This window comes from Aplidium turbinatum, chromosome 11, assembly GCF_918807975.1.
Source record: "Aplidium turbinatum chromosome 11, kaAplTurb1.1, whole genome shotgun sequence".
Classification (NCBI taxonomy): Eukaryota; Metazoa; Chordata; class Ascidiacea; order Aplousobranchia; family Polyclinidae; genus Aplidium; species Aplidium turbinatum.
In genome coordinates, this window is record NC_137482.1 from 258,337 (window position 1) to 277,857 (window position 19,521).

Genomic DNA, 19,521 nt, shown 5'->3' on the forward strand with positions numbered 1-19,521 from the left:
CAGCGAAAGGACATCGAGTCAGCTGCTCCCGTGATTTTGTCATTTGAGTGACTTGCTGAGACACAGTGCGTGCTCATGAGCGGTGTCGAACCGACATCCTTTCGAACGTCACGCAGAATATTTCACTCCACAGCTGCTAATGAGAGAGGATGAGTTTGTGGAACTCAGCAACAGAAAAGAATTTCGAGTCAGATCGCGTTGTTTTAAGATGAAGTGCAGTCGGTAACTAGCTAACAATAGCTCATTGTTTGCAGAGTTGAAACGCGGTGACTTGTTTGCGTAATCAAATTATTTCACTGGCAATGTTCATAATATTCATCCTCGCAGTTGTTTCGATTGAAATCAAGTTGTGTCCATTTGCGTTCAACGTGGACGATCGGGAGATGTCGCGCGATGTGTTCAACGTCAGTACTTCCGCAGACGACTTCGCTGGTTACTCGGTCGCGGCGAGAAAAGAGCGAGACCGCGTCAGGTGTGTATGACGTCACTAGGAACGGGAAGTGCTTCGTTCGTTCAATGAGCTGCGCTGTTGGTCGCGATCAATCTTTTAAATCAACAAAATGTGAGCAAGAAAATTTCATTTCTTGGTAATCACCAACAAAACAATACAGGCTCGTGATGGGAGCTCCTCATCATCCTTCATCCGGGGCAATTGTGGAGTGCTTTGCAGAGATGGAGAACATAACAGGACAACGCAAAGGTAGGTGGAACAACATGTTCGAGAGTTGCTAGTTCAATTCCCTGCTAAAGCGAACCGGTGAAGTCACAAAGGATATAAAGTTTACAGTCTCTTGGAAAGTTTCTAATCTTACTTTTTGATTACGTAACTATTTTGTTTTGTTGCTATTGCATAGTAATCAACCTCATCTTGCAATTTCCATTCACCATGTTGTCGGCTCACCAGCTCCTGAAGTAGTTGATTCTCAATAGACAATGCTCGAGATGTTTCGATTATTCCGCAAAGCAATTATTGAGCAACAATAACGAAAGCAGATTCGCATGACGTCATTACTACGCAGATGCTCGCTGGCTGTCTCATCCTTCATGTGACGTAACGATCGATGGCGAGTCGATCGCGATCGGAGTAAACCACCTCCGTTCCTCCAGCTCTCTCGGACTCAGCCTTGTCATGAACGACGACCAACATCTCGTGGTGGGAACGTTGTATCATCGTATATTGCTCAACGTTATTGTAACATTGGTTTTTTCAAAAGTTTACCAAAAATCAGACAGCATAGTCACATTCTTACATTGATTTAACGGCACAGCTTTAACGTACATTCAACGGTCAGTTTTACTTATTGCAACTAGCATCCCAGACAACAAAACCTGTCATTTTTATGAAGACGTTAAATCAATGTAAAATGACGCATTTTGCTGTCTGGGATAGCAGTGGCAATCACTGCATGAAAATAAAGTTGCAAAAAAAATGATTTCTTAAATTTACAATAATTTAAAATATTGATCAACCAAAAAAATTGTAATTTTTTTTCCAACTGCTTCCTCAGAGACACCTTTGCTCTGTGATTGGTCCAATTCTGCCCATTGTGTTGAGCAACCTACAATATGCAAATTGGCACTTCGCAGCTTAGATGCTTGTAGTTCTATTGCAAAGTTAATTGAAAGGAAATAATATGTAAAAGTTGTTTTTTGAACAAGATTCCGTCTTCTCATGTTTCCTTGCAAAATATTAGGCTTGCGCTCCCGGAAGGCGAAAGCAGTGCGGGATGAGCAACATCTACGTTCCAGGTGCCTGTTATTACGGTATCCTCCACAATGACATCACAATGCTTACTGATTGGGGCGAAATAAGTGAGTGATTGTGACGTTCAAGTTCAGTTCAAATGAAACGAGTTACAATAAATTAGTTAGGGCGTTGCTTAGGTTTTGCTTTGGCAACTACAAATTCTCTACCACTCCACTCTAGAAACAGCATCAAAAGTAAAAACCCTCCACTTGAAACGTTTGAAAGCGTTTCTTTGCTTATCACAAACTTTTAAGTTGAAACTTCAAATATAATCAACTTGGGAGTTTGACAATATTTGAATGATACAACCAGGCCTGACTTTTAACCTCTATGCATTTTTTGTAAAAACTTCCTAATTTTTCTCTTATCTTTATTCTTGAAAACAGTTTATTGGTTTTATACTCTAAAGATGCTACATCTTCTTTCAGGATGCTTCCAGACGTACTTGGATGTCGTCTTCCTCATCGATTCTTCTTCCTCCATCACTTCCGACAACTTTGAACTCATGAAAAGCGTCCTCATCAATGTATCAGGGGTGTTCAGTCATAGCATTGGGGACACAACACAAATCGGCATCCTCCAATACGGATCTGGGTGCGCCCTTTAGTAGCCTAATCTATTTTTTGGAAACATTTTTTTAGATTGTTGTCTACATCGCCTGCATCGTTTGCGTCGTTTCCTTTTCGTCACAAATTTATCGGGAAAACTTTTTGAGAGAAGTAATTCTTTGGTGTTGTAAGCAGATGATTGACAGCAAAGTAATCGGATTGAGAAATATTGTTCAAACACTAACAGAAGCAACGAAATGAAACAAATTCAAATATTTTTCGCGAGCACTCGTTTAAAAAAACAACCAGCTGTAAATGGCGCACGGTGATTATTTTTTGGGTGTTTTTTCATCAGTAGACTCATTGATCCACTGATGAAGATCCGGTAGTGAAGTTTGCAGTTTGAAATATTCTTGAAGTGAATCATCTCTGAGCATCTTTGAATTGAGCCAATGAAAAACGTTCATCAGCAGTTTTAAGTTTGAGACTTTCATCATTGCATTGTCGCAAATGTCGCAAGCGCAAAATAAATGGTCTCAGCATCGACTTCCATGCGTGCCAGGATCTGCTCTTTGTAAATATCTCTCTGTTTCCAGCACGCAACATAATGCTGGATCACGTGACGCTTATGTGTACACCACGTGACCTTTAATACCAACTGAAGCATTTTTCGTCTTTGCAGTCCCACGTACGATTCTAACGTTGCGAAACATTTTGCTAACCCCACCAAGCTAGGGGATTGTCACGTCATCGAATGTTTGCAAGATGCCATCCGGCACAACATGACGCATCTGAGGGCAACCAACACCTACACAGCGCACGCGATAGAACGCGCGGTCAAGGTAACCTGCATTTGTGTCGTCATGTTAAAGTTGCTCAACTTGTCACCAGAGGACGACAAGAAAGTCTCCACCAACATTCAGGAGATGAAAGTTTTAATCATGTTTTAATCTGCGGCAATACTCTGCAAGTGAAGCTCTTTAGCTGAACACTCAAACCAGATAAAAATATCAAACAATTAAAAATTAGAAACTTTCGTCATCCTCCAGGTGGTGCAACTAATTGATGGTTTGTCTCTTCAGATCGATTTCCAAAAATCCTCAAACTTAGAGAGATCCGTGAAAGTCCTTGTCCTCATCACTGATGGTTCCGCCACGGACCACCAAGATCTGGAGGACATGTGAGTCCCAAAATGTCAACTTCTTCAATAAAACCCGAGATGTTAACTTCTTCAATGAGTCTCGGGATGTCAACCTCTTCAATAAGTCCCGGGATGTCAACCTCTTCAATGACATGTTTCTTTTACTTCTCCATTCGCTGACTTTCAGCTTTCACCTGACAGCCGATCACAACGTCACAGTGTACGCGATCGGCGTCGGCTTCAACGACACTGTGGAGCAGCTGCGCACTAGCGCCAACGGTGGCTTGTCTGATGAACGAGTTCTCACCACTGGCGACTTTAGAGAGCTGAATTCTCAACTTCAAATCCTGACAAAAGAAATATCTCAAGTTACCGCGGAAGGTAAAGTTTGGATGGTTTGTTGGCGATTATTATATAGAGAAGATAAAGATGCCTCTCTGCTGGCAAGCCATAGCCATTAGCCATTACTACCTTGCAGAAAGTCATTCGATCAACCAGTCAGTTAAACATGTGTTGATGTCTACCAGTTATGTAGACCAGGGGTCCGCAAATAGTGGGTCGCGACCCAAATTTGGGTCGCGAGACCATCCACAATGGGTCGCAAAACGGTTAAAACTTACTATGAATACAGTATAACTTGTGTAGCAAAAATAAATGCAATCATATACTCTTTGATGTGCTGAGTTTCGTACAATTTTGTACAAGAAAATTTATAATTTTGATTGTAGGCTAGTACAGTAGTCCCCCGCTTATTAAGTCCACGGTTATAAAGCCTAGAAGACACCTTGAGCCAGGACATGAAAAATCTCTCAGCTTATCTCCCGGTGTGGGTTTTATAAGCGAGGACGACCATATTGAAATTGATATTAAATTACAAAGTATTTTTCCAAAATTATATGTTTCTGAAACGTTTTGGTCGCGAAGATTTCGAACGATTGTTTTTTGTGTCGCGTCAACAAGCATTTGCGGATCCCTGATGTAGACTATGAGTCAATCGAAATCAACATGTTGGCCACCCCTGATCTATTTAGTAACAATATATCAACTAAATAGCACAACAGTTTCCACTCCCATGCCACTCGCAATTTCGTCACGAACGCCGTGTTATGACGTCACTAACCAGCATGCTCTGACGACAGGATCTGGGAGCACGTCAGCAAGTTTGGAGAATTCGCAACTCGGGTTTTCAGTTCATCATTCCAATTTGGTACGTAGATAAGATCAGTGGTTGGCAGCACTAAGGGCCGGTTCAAATTATACCATGACAGTGCGACGATGTAGCAAATATCAAGTAACCAATGCAGTTGAACATGCATTTCACTCAACCTCAGATCGGGTTTATGAGTTGCATGAAGATACTAATCCATGAACTGACTGAAATTGCCAAATTATTCTCTTCTGTCGACGTTATGCAGACGAGACAATGTAAAATTAGTTGTATTTTAAAAAACAACATTTTTCCATGACTGTTATCTTTGGTAACTGTGCGCTTTCTTAAAGGATGGAAATATTTATCTTGGGGCTGTTGGCGCCTACGAGTGGACGGGAACAGTAGCAAAGTACACACCAACAGATGGCGCTACACGTACGCTAGGTCGTCCTAGCATCGAGTCGATGTTTCAAGGTGAAGCCAAAAACTCTTACCTAGGTGAGCCCATGAATGGTCATGAGGGTCCCGTGGTTGTTACCATGGTAATCGGATGACGTTTTGCAGGTTATGAGATTACGACCGGCAACTACAACGGCGGCGGGAAGGTCTATGTGGGAGTAGCCGCACCTCGGTACCGGTTCCATGGCGCGGTGAGTCGCGCATGAATTGTTGTGTGTTGTAAACCAACGACATTCGTTCAATGTCAACCGATGGAAATGTTCATTTAATTTTCAGGTTGTGGTTTATCATTCCAACAACGTCACTGAGGTTTACATTATCCGCCCTCCCCAACATGGAGCCGACCACATACAACCAGGAGCATATTTTGGGGGTTCCCTACTTTCAACGGATGTGAACGGGGATGGAAGTGACGATTTGTTTATTGGGTCGCCGCTCTACACGGGGCAACATTATGACGAAGGCAGGGTGTTTGTTTACGTCACCAAAGGAGGTTCTTCTCTCGATCAATGGGTAAGGTTGCTATGGTTTCTAACTAAGCAACCTCAACTTTTTAAGTTTTATTGTTTGGAGCATTCGAGCTATCGATTTTATGAATTTTGTGATAAAATTTGCAAAATCAACCTCTGCCTCCATTTGCAGGTGACAACTGGATACGAACCTTTGACCTTGAGTGGTTACAAGTTGAAAGGTGGCCGGTTTGGTACTGCCGTTACGTCGGCGGGTGATCTCAATGATGACGGCTACAATGACATCATCATTGCTGCGCCGTATTCTGAATCGGACAATGGAATTGTTTACATTTATCACGGTTCAGTGAACGGGATTGACGTCACGGTGAAACAGGTAGTAACAATCTCAATCACACTCTCAACAGAATGCCTCAACAATAAGGAAAATTTCATGGTGACAACTTTGTTTCGTCCAAAACAACTTTCGTCGATCCAAATATTCATCTTGCAATACTAGCTCATCCTCATCACAACAATATCTTCTTCACTTTCAGGTTATTCGGTCCTCTTCCAACCTCAAATACTTTGGCCTTTCACTGCTAGGTGGTGCAGACCTCAATAGTGACTCCTACCCTGATGTCGTCATCGGTTCGCCCAGCAACGGAGCCGTTGTTGTCATGCGGTAAGTTAGTTTGTGATGACGTGCAAGCTTGATGACGTGAACAAATTCTATTTCGACAACTTCTCAAATCTTTTTATCCACAAGACAGATCGCGAACCTGCAACAAGCAGCACATTGTCTCGTTCCATGAGACTCTAACCTTCCTTGTTGCTTCAGGACGCGACCCATCGCGAGGCTGACTGGCAACCTCACCCTCGACAGTGACGTCATAGACGTGTTCGCGTGCGCCCGCGTGGCTGGAAGACAATGCGTGAGGGTGGAGGCGTGTCTTCTGTTCTGTGGGAAGTCTGTGGAAGCAACTGCAGGTGATTGATTGCGTCATCATAATTTTGTCTAAACAAGCTCCACATCCGTCGCTCAAAAGCGCTAGAATATTATGTTTGTTGCAGAAGTGGAATTCAATATTCATGTGGATCCAATCCTCAAGCGAGTGCAATTTCGAAAGAATAACAGTGAAACACTTTCAGTGTTGCCAGTTCAAACGGGAAAAATGAGGTTGAAGAGGAACATGCCCGAATGCCGCATCTTCCCGCTCCAAGTCCAGGTGAATCGTGCTCTCTCGAACCAAACAAATGACGCCATGAGATTTACTTAAATCTTTTTCATGGAAACAAACATCGCGATTGTTTTACTGAAAAAGCGTCTGGTGCCACAAGTTCCGCGGTTCCAGCGCACATTCATTACCGGACAGTTGTGTTTAGTGATGTCATCATCGATTAAATTTGTTTGGTTTTTCAGAAAAAAGTAGAAGATTTTTCATCTGCAGTAGACTTGGAAATGGTCTTTCACATGACGTCATCACACCTTTCCCAGCCATTGTCGTCCATGGTCGACCCGTTCGTGATGTTTGTTCTGTCATAGTGGTCTAGTTGTGTCGTCTGAAAACCACTGTTATAATTATTACTTTGTCGTGGCAGGAAGCGAATCCCGTCTTGTCCATGAACTTGAGACCGATCCTTTCATATCATACAAAACAATATAACTTGAACCGGTTTAACATATTTATTACACAAAGAGACCTCATTTTATTTATATTGCAGATTTAAGTAATTCCTGATGAGGACACAAGCACGTGTCGAAAACGTTTGAGTTTATTTTAACTATGTTAAGTCTTTTGTGTAGTAAAACATGTTAAAGCGTTTTAAAGTTACTTTGTTTTGTCCGTTTATGGTTCAACAAAGCAAACTCTCTACCAAATCTTTACCTTTCATCTTACTCTTCCATAGTTCCAACGCCAGGTCCGTTGCAACATCTGGGAGATTTGAAATAAACTGCGGGATAGACAAAATCTGTAGCTCCGATCTGAGAGCAATTGCATCAGCACATATCCCCTTTTTTGTCTCCCCCGGGTAAGATGCGCACGCGTGCGTCGGCCAATGCGTCATAATCGAATCCCGCATAGATTATTATCATGATAATGGATCAGCTTATTGAGAGATGATGTTTAATGTGGACTCGCATGAGGAGGCGCAGTCAACGCTGACGAGTTTACTGTGTAAAAGTTGTCTGCTTCACAAGCGATGTAGCAACTCACCTACAAAGTGGTGATGTGTAAGCACACGTCATACTTGTTATAAACAACCATAGCGACTGTGTTGACGTAAGATGGGCGGCATTCCCGTTGGAAATGTTTGGTTACGTTTTATACGTCATAACAAATTGTATCTTCAGACTGAGCAATACTTGCAAGAAGAAGTGAGCTACAAGAAATAAGCAGAATACCCGTAATAAGAAATAAACTTTGCAACTTTTGACTTCTTGTAGAAATGATGAGGAGGCCGTGGATTGGTCGGATGGGGGAAGGACACTAGTGGTTGCAGCAGAGACTGTTATTCGGCCCATTGTAATAAAGACCAACCTTTCAAACGCGGGGGAGCATGCATATGGGGCGGTGGTTATCCTAACCTACCCCGCTGCGCTAACCTGGCAGCATGTACGTGACTTATTAATGCCACACGAACGAAGTGTGACAATAACAATAAGATACTTTGACATTAAAAAATCGAGATTTGTTTTTTGGAAATGCGCCATTCACTGTATGTTGATTGCTGATCTAACCATGGGTTAAAGATTAATTGATTTTAAATCCTTGGTGTTATGACATCGTTGCTCATGGATTCATGAAACAATGACGTCACCTGATACGCAATCACTTCACTTATTTCCAGGTGGCGACAATAAAAAGTTCAAACCACGAATTCTCTGACTGCATCCTGGATCAATCTCCGGGCTCCATAAAAGGGTCCAGAAAGGTGAAGGTGCTCACCCATGTGTGGGACCAGGAGCTGGGTAGCGTCCTTCCTGCTGGGCAGTGGGTGAGTTGGGTGCTACAACAACCGGCTAGAAATCTATCGCCATGAGATGATGCACTCCATCTTGAATAAATACAACGTTCTATTGTGTCTATCCTACTTTTAGTGTTACTTCGAAATCCGACTTTCGTTCGCCAACTTGAGGAGGACACCAACAGAAGGGCAGCTGTTCATCGCCCTGCGCGCCCATACCGAGTAAGTCTGTGTGATGTCATACTTTAGAAAGGTGCCACGTGTTTGTTGCTTCATTGTGGTTGTTTTTTATCAACTTCCACTGATGTCACAGAGATTCCCAGACTGGACGAGAGACCAACCTTGCCGATAACAAGTGGAACGTCACAATACCGACCCGATACCGCGCCGACGTCAAAGTAGCAAGGTGGGTGATTACGCCACAATACAGTAGGTTGTCATCATTATCGACGTTACAAACGATGATATGGCGTCGACAGTTGCGTGTATGACTTTGTGACGTGACAAAGCAGATAAGTCACAAATTGCGTTTCAGGAAAAGCTCAGAAAACGTCATCGCGTTCAACTTCACAGGAGGCAACTCAACCGTGACTGCTGTCACACAGATTGGTGCAAACACATCTGACGTCATTATGCAGTTTCAGGTTCGTTGTGACATAATTAGCTCACCATGACGTAGGTTACTTGCTAACGAAATACGTTTGTGATGTTACAATTTTAACATTTGAGTTTATTTAACCAAAGCTGTTTGATTATGAAGAAGTTCGATTGATGAATTTGCATATTTTGTAGCTTTCTTCCAATCATTTCAGCATGCAATTTATTAAAACTACATTTTACGAGATCTATCCAACGTGAAGGAAAGATTTTTAGAATTAGATTCAGTTGTCAGTGCTCCTGCATCACTTCCATCAGTGCTCCTGCATCATTTCCATCAGTGTTCCTGCATCACTTCCATCAGTGCTCCTGCATCACTTTCATCAGTACTTCTGCATCGCTTGATTGGTGATGAAAATCTCATTACCATCAAGATAGTTCATGATGGAAGTATTAGGAGGAAGAGTTATCCATTTACTTCACTGACTAGCTTGTTTGATCCTGTCATTATTTGCCTTCAAGAAATCAGTCTACAAATACTTTAATGGTTATTTCAATGTAGGCTGGGTGGTTACACAACTAGTTGATTTACAAAGCAGGGATGCCAAGCGATCTAAGTGGAGTGAAATCTTGTTGTGATCTTGATTTTTTCCTTTCAGATTGAAAACTTAGGTTTTACATCTATTGACAAAGCGGCGCTATCTTTGACCTATCCAAGCATGTACACACCGATTCATCCGCTTCTGTATTTGTATAAAGTTAAATGTGCATCAAGCCAAGTGAGTAATTTAAGTAACACATCAAGGTGCAACTGTTGGAATTATGACGAAACAATAATAACACAAGGGAACACAATTTTTGTTGACTTTGATCTTACAATTGTTTTTGACTAACTTTTAGGCGCTGAATCCAAAAATGACATCGGTTTTTCTCTATCACGTCAAGTTTTTGAGCTAGGCACCCACCACTTTGTCTCATAACCCAGAAAAGTACAACATTTAAGAGATCTGCGTTTATTGTATAAAACGTTTTAAGAACTACAAGCAACCGAAAGTAACTCCATGGTTTTCAAATAAACATTCATACAGCTATATTCTGTTCCTTAAAACGGATATTGCTTCTGCAGGACAAATAAAGTGCGAGTTTTAAGGCAAAAATTTACACTTGTAGCTTTTCCTGGAATGTTCAAGCTATGAACAGTCTCGCTTATTACTCCAGCAATAGTCAGCCAGCATATCTAAATCCAATCTTCCCTGATATCTTTCCACCATCACCTTCAAATCTTGGTGGAATCTTTCTCCTTGCTCATCGCTGACCGCACCAAGGTTTTCCGGGAAATTAGCAAGACGGCTATGCAAAAAATGCATCTTGATGCTCATGTTGCAGCCGAGTTCTTTGTAGCTTTCGAATAGCTTCTGAACAATTTAGATATAATTCTCTGCCCGAGTATTCCCAAGAAATCCCTTGACAAAGTTTTTAAATGATAACCACGCATTTTCTTCCAATTCTGACATTGAACCACTGAAATGTTCATCTTTGATGAGTTTCCAAATTTGTGGACAATTAAATAGGCTACACCAGCCTTAATTTTTTGTATTGACAGGCCAGGAAAAGCCAAAACGAGGTAATTGAAACAGCTACTTTCGGTTGACCATGCTTTAACGAATTGCTTTGTCAGGCCGAGCTTTATATGCAGAGGTGGGAAAATAATTTTCTCTCTGTCAACAAGTGGCTCATTTAGAATATTAGGATCACCAGGTTTAAGGTCAGATCTCGGCCACAAAGCTACTATCACTTCGAAAGTACGGTAAAAACGCACTTTCTTTCGATCGAAAGTGATACCTTCGCTCCTTTCCCAAGTAAATTTTTTTCATTTAGTCTGGATGCTAAGAGTTCCGAAGCTTTTTTTCCTAGTCCCAAATCTTGTGCCAAATCATTCAACTCATGTTGATGGAATACTACACGTTCTGAATCATCTTCAATTGCAAAATCTTCATCATTAAGCTTGTCATCATTAAAACATTCATCATGATCCAAATCTTCGAGCATAGGTGTTTGAACGAAAACTGGAACTGGGATTTCAGCTGAATGAGGCACTGGAGGTAGGCTATAGCTGATGGAAGACTTGGGTACTCAATTTTACGTTTTTTTTTCTTTTTATACCCTGAAGTTTGCACCAAGCAAAAGTAACAGTCTGTGTAATGATTTTTAGGCTCTCGCCAAACTATGGGTATACCGAATGGCAATTTGTCTCGTGTTCCCTTGGTCTACATCCGCAAACTCTCGATACACTGCTTGCATACCTTGTGGCGTGCCCAAGACTTATCTTGATCATCAAGTTTTATTTTAAAAGGTGCAAAGTAGGCTTATTTGACAAATGCACTAAAGTCTTTTCTTTGGCTAGGAATGGTAAAAGTGCCGCAAATATAACAAAATGAATCCGGGTTATTTAGACACTGAGGACGAGAAACAGCAGACACAGTCGCAGACAAGATAGTATTCTAACAAACAAACATGTAGTACTAATAGCCTACATACATGATTGAAAGTGGAAAGCAACTAACTTCAAAATTGATGACTGCATCGTTGGATGATTGCATCCTCCTACCAAAAGTGGGGGAAATAGCATCGACCTAAATCGATGCCTGTGCCTGTTTTGCTTAATAATTCAGTTGACCCTTCTTGTATATAACTTACTATATGATTAGTTTGTGCATTCCTATTACGTATGGAAAAGCAATACGGCTAAACTCGTGAAAAGTTGCATATTTTGGGTGTATGCTGTAGAGCAAAAACTTGACGTGATAGAAGAAAACTGGCGCCATTTTTGAAATCAGCACACCGGAATTAGCCTAAATCAAGTGTAAAATCAAAGTCAACAAAAAATGTTTTCAAAATTGTTCCCCAGTGTAATCTAAGTTGCTTTATGGTTTTGTTGTTTCTGTAATAGACTCTAACGGTCGTTGATTAATTTCAATTAAAACTTTCAAGAATTAATTGAAGATTTTAAGCTTAACTTGTAGAAATTTAGTATGAGCAGTTATTTATCTTATTGCTGACGACAAATTGTCGTTGCAGGGAATTCCTGGCTGCTCCTGTCAACATGACGTCATCAATCGACTAAACCTATTGGTCGTTAATTCATCGTCCGATGACGTCAATGCTGTTGAGGTCATAAGTAACCCCACCCTTTTGCAGCGGACCTTCTTTGTGAGTCAAAAGTTGTTTATGTTGGTTTAATGGGCTTCATTAACCTACACTTGCTTGTATGAGATTTTCTATCAGCCAATCAATGTCGTCCATTGATTTATTTTGTAAGTTTGGCGCTAGGTTGGTTGGATTCTTTCCTCAAAAGCATCCAGAGCATCCACGTGTAGTTGAAGCTAAGTTGGTTTGTTGCTTATTGTTGAAGCAATGTTCCCCAGTTCTGCTGGTCCAGGATTCGGTTCCAGGCTAGACCTGATGCTACGAGTTTATCAACTTCATGACCACGACTTTTAATGTCTGGGAATATTTTGTTTCTCTAGGATTGTAGCACTAACCTGACGTCACACTGGTGTGACGCATTGTTGTGTGACATCACAAAGCTAAATCCTACCGACAAAGTGACGTTGACGGCGACTTTTCGAGTCTGGACGGAGACCCTCCATCTGCAGGTGAGAAGTGAAATGAAGGTTGGTCCCTGGAGGTCGGACCATTTCTTTCGAGTGATCCTGGTTGCCATGGAAATACATCTGTTGTGACGCACAATGAAAAGATTGTTTTGTGTAATTGCTTTGTGACTCAATGAGCAACTAACACAGGATTTGGTTTGCTCACAGAGAAACTTGATGTAATCGAAAAAGATTAATTTAACGTCCGGTTGCGTTGAACAGACGAAAGTTTATTTAAACTGATGCATCTTGTTCCAACGACGTGCTCATTAATATTCTGAAGTGGTAAAACAAATTGTAACGTGTCATCTGATAATTTCTTGTTTCAAGAATGTCTCTGAAGTCGTCTTTCGGTCGCGGCTCGCTGTCAGTACCGAGGAATCCCCCTACGTCATCGATCGATATGGAAACAACCCAACCGTGATGACAACCGAGGTAGAGGATTGAGATTGATCGACCAAATAGACCGTGACTTGATGACGTCATTGTTATTAAATCAACTCGATTCAACTGATGATGTCACCAACGATGCCGTAACAAGCTTTATGCGGAATATTTAAATAATGAATTGATGTGATTGACTGCAATCCATGTTCCATCGCAGGTTGACACGATTGCAACGTTGTACCAGGCGAGTGTGAGGACGCCAGTTCAAAACCTGACCTGGGTGTTCGTGGCAGGGGCTGGGGGCGGATTGCTTCTTCTTTTAATCGTCGTCGCCATCATGTACAAGGTAGGTCGGGGGTAGGTTGGGCCAACTTAACAACTAGCTTCATAAACACAAAGCTACAGATATGATGATAATTGTGCAATGTGGATCTTGTGATCTTCTTCCAACGCTAAAGCAACTCTCGAAGCTTTCAACGAGATGCAGTGACGTCACCGATTGTGACATACATGCTAATTTCATGACATAACCGCTACGTTTGTGTTCCCTCTTGCGTCAGTTGCCAGTGGTGGAACGAGTTTCATCATCGATTGGTTTTGTCTTCAGGGTGGAATGTTCAACAACAAGTTCTACGATGTCCAAATGATGCAAGAGAGGGGAGTTGCTGAGGGAGTCATTGGTCATCTTGAAGATGAACCGGTCCGAATGTGAAGCCCAGGACACTTTATATTTGTTCCGATCACGTGACCCGCTTGAACATTCTTGCGATGGTCACTCTCTGTGACGTCAGAAACATTAATCTATCGTTGTCTTTTTGATTAAAACCTCCCGTTTTAATTCGCAATGAAGTTGATGACGTTGTCATAACGTAACGGCGGGAGGGTGGTTCAATAAAGGTTTGGAAGGCACATGCCAAGCCAGTAAAACTTGTTGTTTTAAAATTAATTGGAAGTCTGGAGACGCTGAACCAACATAAAACTGCTGGCTGGGTGGGTATAGTTGTGCTAGAGAAAGTGGCCGTTGTACGACAGTTTATGTTTGTCGCTCGCTGCCATGTGATTGTGTAGCTGCTATTGTAGACTTTTGTAAATAAAATCAATTTCTTGAAGTTATGTAAACTGCTCCAATTATTATTGTTCGATTCGTCGCAAAGGCCGCACCATGTTTCAAATCAGGTGTTTGGTAAACAATTTCACTCAATTAGGTTTTTAAACTTACTCATTTTCTCATGGTTCACTAAAGGTCGTCTCACAAAAACGTTTCTTTAACATATGTTGCGGGAGCGGAAATATCTTTACACGGTTTCTCTCTAACTTGGTTCTTTCTGAACATATTGTTCGCTATCAATGACCGAAGCTTAAATGTCGCAAACATAAATCCTACGTGTTCTTCAAGCAATGCCGAGAATTATTGTCGCTTTATTGTTATCATATCAAGTCATTGTCACGTCACAATGTTGTGTCCTTGTTATGTCACGTGCAAGATTGTAATCATCACCTGTGCATCGCGTCCCACCGCTCATCAGCCTTCCACCTCCACGCCTTAGGGTGGTTGTTTGGTGCTATTTTGACGCGAAACGACCGCCTTGCTCGTCTACAAGCTATCGCCTGCCCCTCTGCAACTGCGTGGATGAATATCTTGTTTACACTTCAACCCACTCTCCCTCGCCTGGGGCGTCTCTCGCATGGCAACACGTTCGCGAAGTCATTCGGTGATAGCGTTGTTTTAATTCTTTTTTGAAGGCAATTTTAAAAAAAATTAAAAATTTTTTGATCCAACAATCTCGCTTTTCAAGTTTCGCAATAATGTCACATGAATCGCAGTGGAAATAAGGGAAGCCTTCACGACAACGCCTCGCATCGAGACGCCGCCTTCACGCCACAAACTAATCGAACGTTGTTTGAGAATTTCTAATATACCGCGCTTAAGTTCCTTAGCAGCTTCGTGAGAAACCTTAAAGCTTTTGGATCGTGAGCTGCGGTCGTTTCAATAGAGATGGTTGTGAGACCAGCATCGCCTTTCCAAGTGTCCAGTGCCCACTCTGTGCCAATTGTTTCAGATGATGCTTCTGGACAGGAAGCTGGTGGCGACCATTTCTCGAGCTCATTGTTCGTCACAATCTAGAGTGCGAGATCGATAATTATTTCTTTTTACGAAACCAGAATCTTACCATTCCTATTATTTCACTCAGGATTGTTTCCCCCTAGATTCCCTGAGTTTAATGCTTTGGAATGTCACCTTGTCAGAGCATTCCGCATCGTACTTTTGTAGGACGTCTGTTTTGTTAATTGCACGGTTTCCTATGATTGTTATGTTCTCCTGAACCCCTCCCCGCGCGCTGATGAGCGCGTCTGATAGAAATTTTTATTCTATTTGAATAGACTTGACTGAAGATGATCTAGCTGCTAGCTGATCGAAATCGTTTTTTAGCTGTTTATGATTGAACTGACTTGTGTGAAAATAAATTCGTTCGTATTTGACGATACAACAATTATTCTGGCGTTTACAATCCAAAACCTTTCATCGTTTATGATCTCACAATCATCGTTGTGACGTTTGCTTCCTTCTGACACGGTTCTTGGTCACGCGTTCGCACGCGCGCGACAGGACCTCAGAGAGCATGCGCACGTCGTTGCGCTTTTGTCTTCACGTTTGTTTATTCTTACACTTCCCGTGAAATTGTTGATAGATCAAACATTTCATTCCTGGAAGAAATTTGTGACTTTATTTCAGGAAACGATTCTTTGTAATAGTTTTGTCTCAGAAGATTCACCGAATCTTTTTATGGTCGGCACGCGTCGCTATCTTCTCGGCCTTCATGAAACCGCCCACAATAGAAGGACCAGGTTTAAACCTAAACATCGCTCACGAAACCAGACGAACTCAAAGTGAAAGGTCAAAGATTTTCGGTTTTGTACATTTTTCACGTCTACACAACAAACACTCAAAAAAGAATTTGCGCCTCGCTTGTTGCAAAATGTTTGTGAAAGATTTCAAGATGCAGTTGATTTTCTTCCCTTTCAAATTTTTCACTTTGACATTCTAGAAAAAAATGAGTTTAATGCTGAAAGATCCCAGCTTTGAAAGACGTCGGTTCAAACCTGGAGCGATGCAATTTCAATTCATTTCTTTTTCAATTGTTTTCCACCCAGTATTTCGTTATCAGGACTGTTGAAAGAATGAGATAGGCACAGCACCAATTACATGTTCGGGCACTCAAATCAACACCTCAAAAAAGACGTAACCCAAAATACGTAAGAGAAAATATCAACCAATTCATCAACGAAAGGAATGACTTGGGTTTCTTTTCTCCAAAGTAGATTTTTTGAAAAATGAACCGGATTGTATACAAATGCATCTACAGAATTTGCTGAGGTTTTCTCAAGTGCTTACCTTTTGTGAAAATTCTGGTCCCCCAGAATCACACCGGATTCACAAAACCCCTGAATTTCCTTGTAAGCACAAGTGTGGTTCAATTATTGCAAGTTTTGGTTCCCAAAAGGATCGTCGTTCTTCACTGCGCCCAACAAGTGAATAGAGTTAACCTTGCCAAGCGTAATGATGTCATAAAGGAGTCGCCTGTCCTCGTGATGTTTCCACCCATTGTTTCAATGCTCCATCCATCAACTGAATGTTGCAGCAAGTGCAGCCGCGGCACTTGAAGTGTGAACATTGATGACGAGAAGCAACTTTGTGGTCACTTGTCACAATTTCCTTTGCGACTGATCGCTTTGTTTCGCGCTGCGCAGACTCGTCTCTGCTTGCTCTCTATGATGTTATAATAACTCAACAAACTACTTTAACAAAAGTGATTGTGTAAACTCCACGTCATAAAGAGTTATCAGATTGGTAGCGACTCAGGTTTAACACAAATTCAACAATGAAACAACGTCAGCTCGGGCTTGATGCAGAAGCGCTTATGACGCGATTTTGAAAGAGAATCTTCTGTTTGTTAGTTCGCGTGGCAGATCATCTTGGCGACGAACGAAGTATTTTAGTTTCATTGTTTGCACTTATTAAAGAGTTTTTTACCCAGAATTGTAGTAACTAGTTGAAAAGAATTAATCTGCCAATCACGTTTATTGATCTGCTTTGTCAATCAAAAACAATCGGGGAATCCCCGTCAGCAGTTATAAATAGACCCGGTCGTTGCTGGAGCGACGCATACGAGAGTTGTTGCAGATGAGATAGATGAGCTGGAGATAAAAGTGGAAAATTACTGAAATAATTTTTTTTAACAATAAAAGATTTTTTGCAGCAGAAAGTTTATTAAGTGGCTCGATGTCAGGTCAACGTCATAGTGAGAAACAATTGACTGACGTGACTATCTTTGTTATACAGTATTTGTCAAATTGTTCAGACGTCATATTGAACGTTAGCGCTACATATTGATATCAGCGATGTTCTTGGTGGTCGCCAGGCCTCAGTTCAACTAATTGCTGCTTCGTGTACAAAGCAACTTGCTTCAGTCGAGAGATGGGCGTCTGTATGACGACCGAAAGAACGCAGGTTCGACACCCTCCAAGAGCATGTAGCTGTGTTGGAGCAACACACTTAATGACAAAAGTGGACACGAAGCTTCCTTTCCATCCGGTCCGCATGGCCTAAACCTTCATTCACTGGTCATCAGGTTAAATAAACGCCTTCGTTCAGCTTCGAACCCGAAACCTCAAAGGTTGTAGCAGGTGGGTGGAGCAACTTCCATACATTCATCGGGAGAACCATTCACTTCCATCACGAAAGAAATGATTTCTTTCAACAAAAGCGTGACCACTGATTATGCAAAACGCATTTCAAAAGTTAACCTAAAGACCACAAGAACCAGATACATTTGTCTGGTGAGGTCTCTTCAGTCGTCATTTGTAAACTTTAAATGTTGAATCAAAAGTTCTTCCAATGATTTAAAATGAAAAGTTCATTTTGAAATCAAAGTTTTTTTGTAAAATGAAAGATAGTCAAAATTGAATCTAGCCATCTTCCCTATCTGCAAGGCTTAGAGCGAATAGAATAATGATCATTTTATAAGCGATATATCTACAAACTGACAAAATGTCAACATCGAAGTATCTAGAAATGTATCCGGAACTTTCGATGATTATTACTTTTAAAAGTGCAGGGGAAGATATTGACGTTCATGCAAATACAAACTTTACTATCGATCAACTGGTGATGTCATCACTAACGCGAAGAGTTACCTAAGGCTCAAACCTTGAGCAAATGCGCAGGCGATGTAATTGTGAGGCGCAGGACAAGTATGAATTACGACTGAGGGGCGTAATGAAGCTCCCGACGCGATATGTGCCTCCTTGACGAGCTTTCGCTGGAAGTGAGATAGGACAATCGGTCAGGTGGCAGCTCATTGACAGACTGGTTGGTGAGGGAAACCACCGATGTGAGGTCATAGGGTAATTCCCTATTCTGAGTAGCATTTTGGGCTTTTCCGAAAGAAATTCTGTCGACCTACTTTGTATTGTGATTGAGATAAGAATGGGTTCGATTTTTTCTGATTTCCATAGCAACCACGTTCAGCCTGAGCGCGAAATGCAACGCGAGTGCTGATTGTCGTCAAATTTGTGTTTCATGGTTAGTCGCCATAACGCGAGACTTTTATGACGTAGCGACTATGTGAACTTGTGAATTGCAAAGTGCAAGTCTAAAAGCAACAAACAAGTTGGAAGTTTTATGAAAATATGTTTGTGGGTTCATGGCTTTGTAGGGGTGAGCTGGTCTGGTAGAAAATTCAAGCAACTAAACTTAGTGGAAAGTGATAAGGGCTGCCAGTGGTTTGATTATAGACATGATTATGATTAGTTCAATGTTTGAAGAAACTCATTGTCTTTCAGTGAAGCAACAAAAGCAAGGAAGAGTATTTTTTTAGATCATCTTCACTTATTAATTGAAACACAGCTGAGCTGATTTCAATGTTTTTGTAATCTTTCAGTTGCCAGCAAAATAACCAAAGTCACTTTTTGTAGGTTTTCAATGGAATAAGTTAGAAACTGTGACGTAATAAAGAAAGCATGCGTTTGGTTAATGTTGTTCTGGTTTTCATTGTTCTGCCCATCCTTACGCAGGCCAGGGAAGGTAAGCGACGTTTGCTGTAATTTGATGTGAACAAATAGAAGCATCAAATAGTAAACCACCAGTTCCTTAGGGCGGCTTTGAACCAACGTATCTTTATTAGTCTTCTCACATCAATTTATGCAAAGAACCCATCAATGTTTTATTTGACTTCTCCCAATAATTAAAAACGATAATTATTGTGAATAGTCTACGTTCTAAGAACTTTCTAGTGTGTGCAGTTAGCAAAGTTCCTAGACCAAAAATTTATAACCCAAAGAAATGTACAGCACGGCAGGTACCTGAATTCGTTGACAAAGTTTTGACAATTTGTTTTCTCACTTTGTCAAATTTACTAC

The 19,521-nt window shown here is 41.3% G+C and overlaps 1 protein-coding gene across 1 annotated transcript; it reads left to right on the forward strand.

Moving 5' to 3' along the window:
- The first annotated feature begins 383 nt into the window (after positions 1–383).
- LOC145779646 (integrin alpha-11-like) lies at positions 384–13,813 on the forward strand. Its single transcript, XM_082591284.1, has 29 exons — positions 384–472; positions 612–700; positions 1,020–1,153; positions 1,695–1,812; positions 2,176–2,353; positions 2,978–3,137; positions 3,378–3,475; positions 3,624–3,817; positions 4,498–4,643; positions 4,937–5,084; positions 5,151–5,236; positions 5,322–5,558; positions 5,688–5,891; positions 6,052–6,179; positions 6,336–6,484; positions 6,569–6,723; positions 6,918–7,024; positions 7,406–7,528; positions 7,944–8,112; positions 8,348–8,494; positions 8,598–8,686; positions 8,778–8,870; positions 9,000–9,108; positions 9,721–9,840; positions 12,140–12,271; positions 12,589–12,717; positions 13,045–13,149; positions 13,319–13,447; positions 13,709–13,813. Exons 1-29 carry the CDS (start codon positions 384–386, stop codon positions 13,811–13,813), a joined length of 3,870 nt encoding a protein of 1,289 aa, XP_082447410.1.
- Positions 13,814–19,521: the final 5,708 nt, after the last annotated feature.

Excerpts from the sequence above, each read along its gene's own strand:
- LOC145779646 (XM_082591284.1), top strand. The coding sequence starts at position 384 with ATGTCGCGCGATGTGTTCAACGTCAGTACTTCCGCAGACGACTTCGCT. Across the intron at positions 701-1,019 it reads CATAACAGGACAACGCAAAG|ATGCTCGCTGGCTGTCTCAT; the intron begins GTAGGTGGAACA and ends ATTACTACGCAG. Across the intron at positions 2,354-2,977 it reads GGATCTGGGTGCGCCCTTTA|TCCCACGTACGATTCTAACG; the intron begins GTAGCCTAATCT and ends TCGTCTTTGCAG.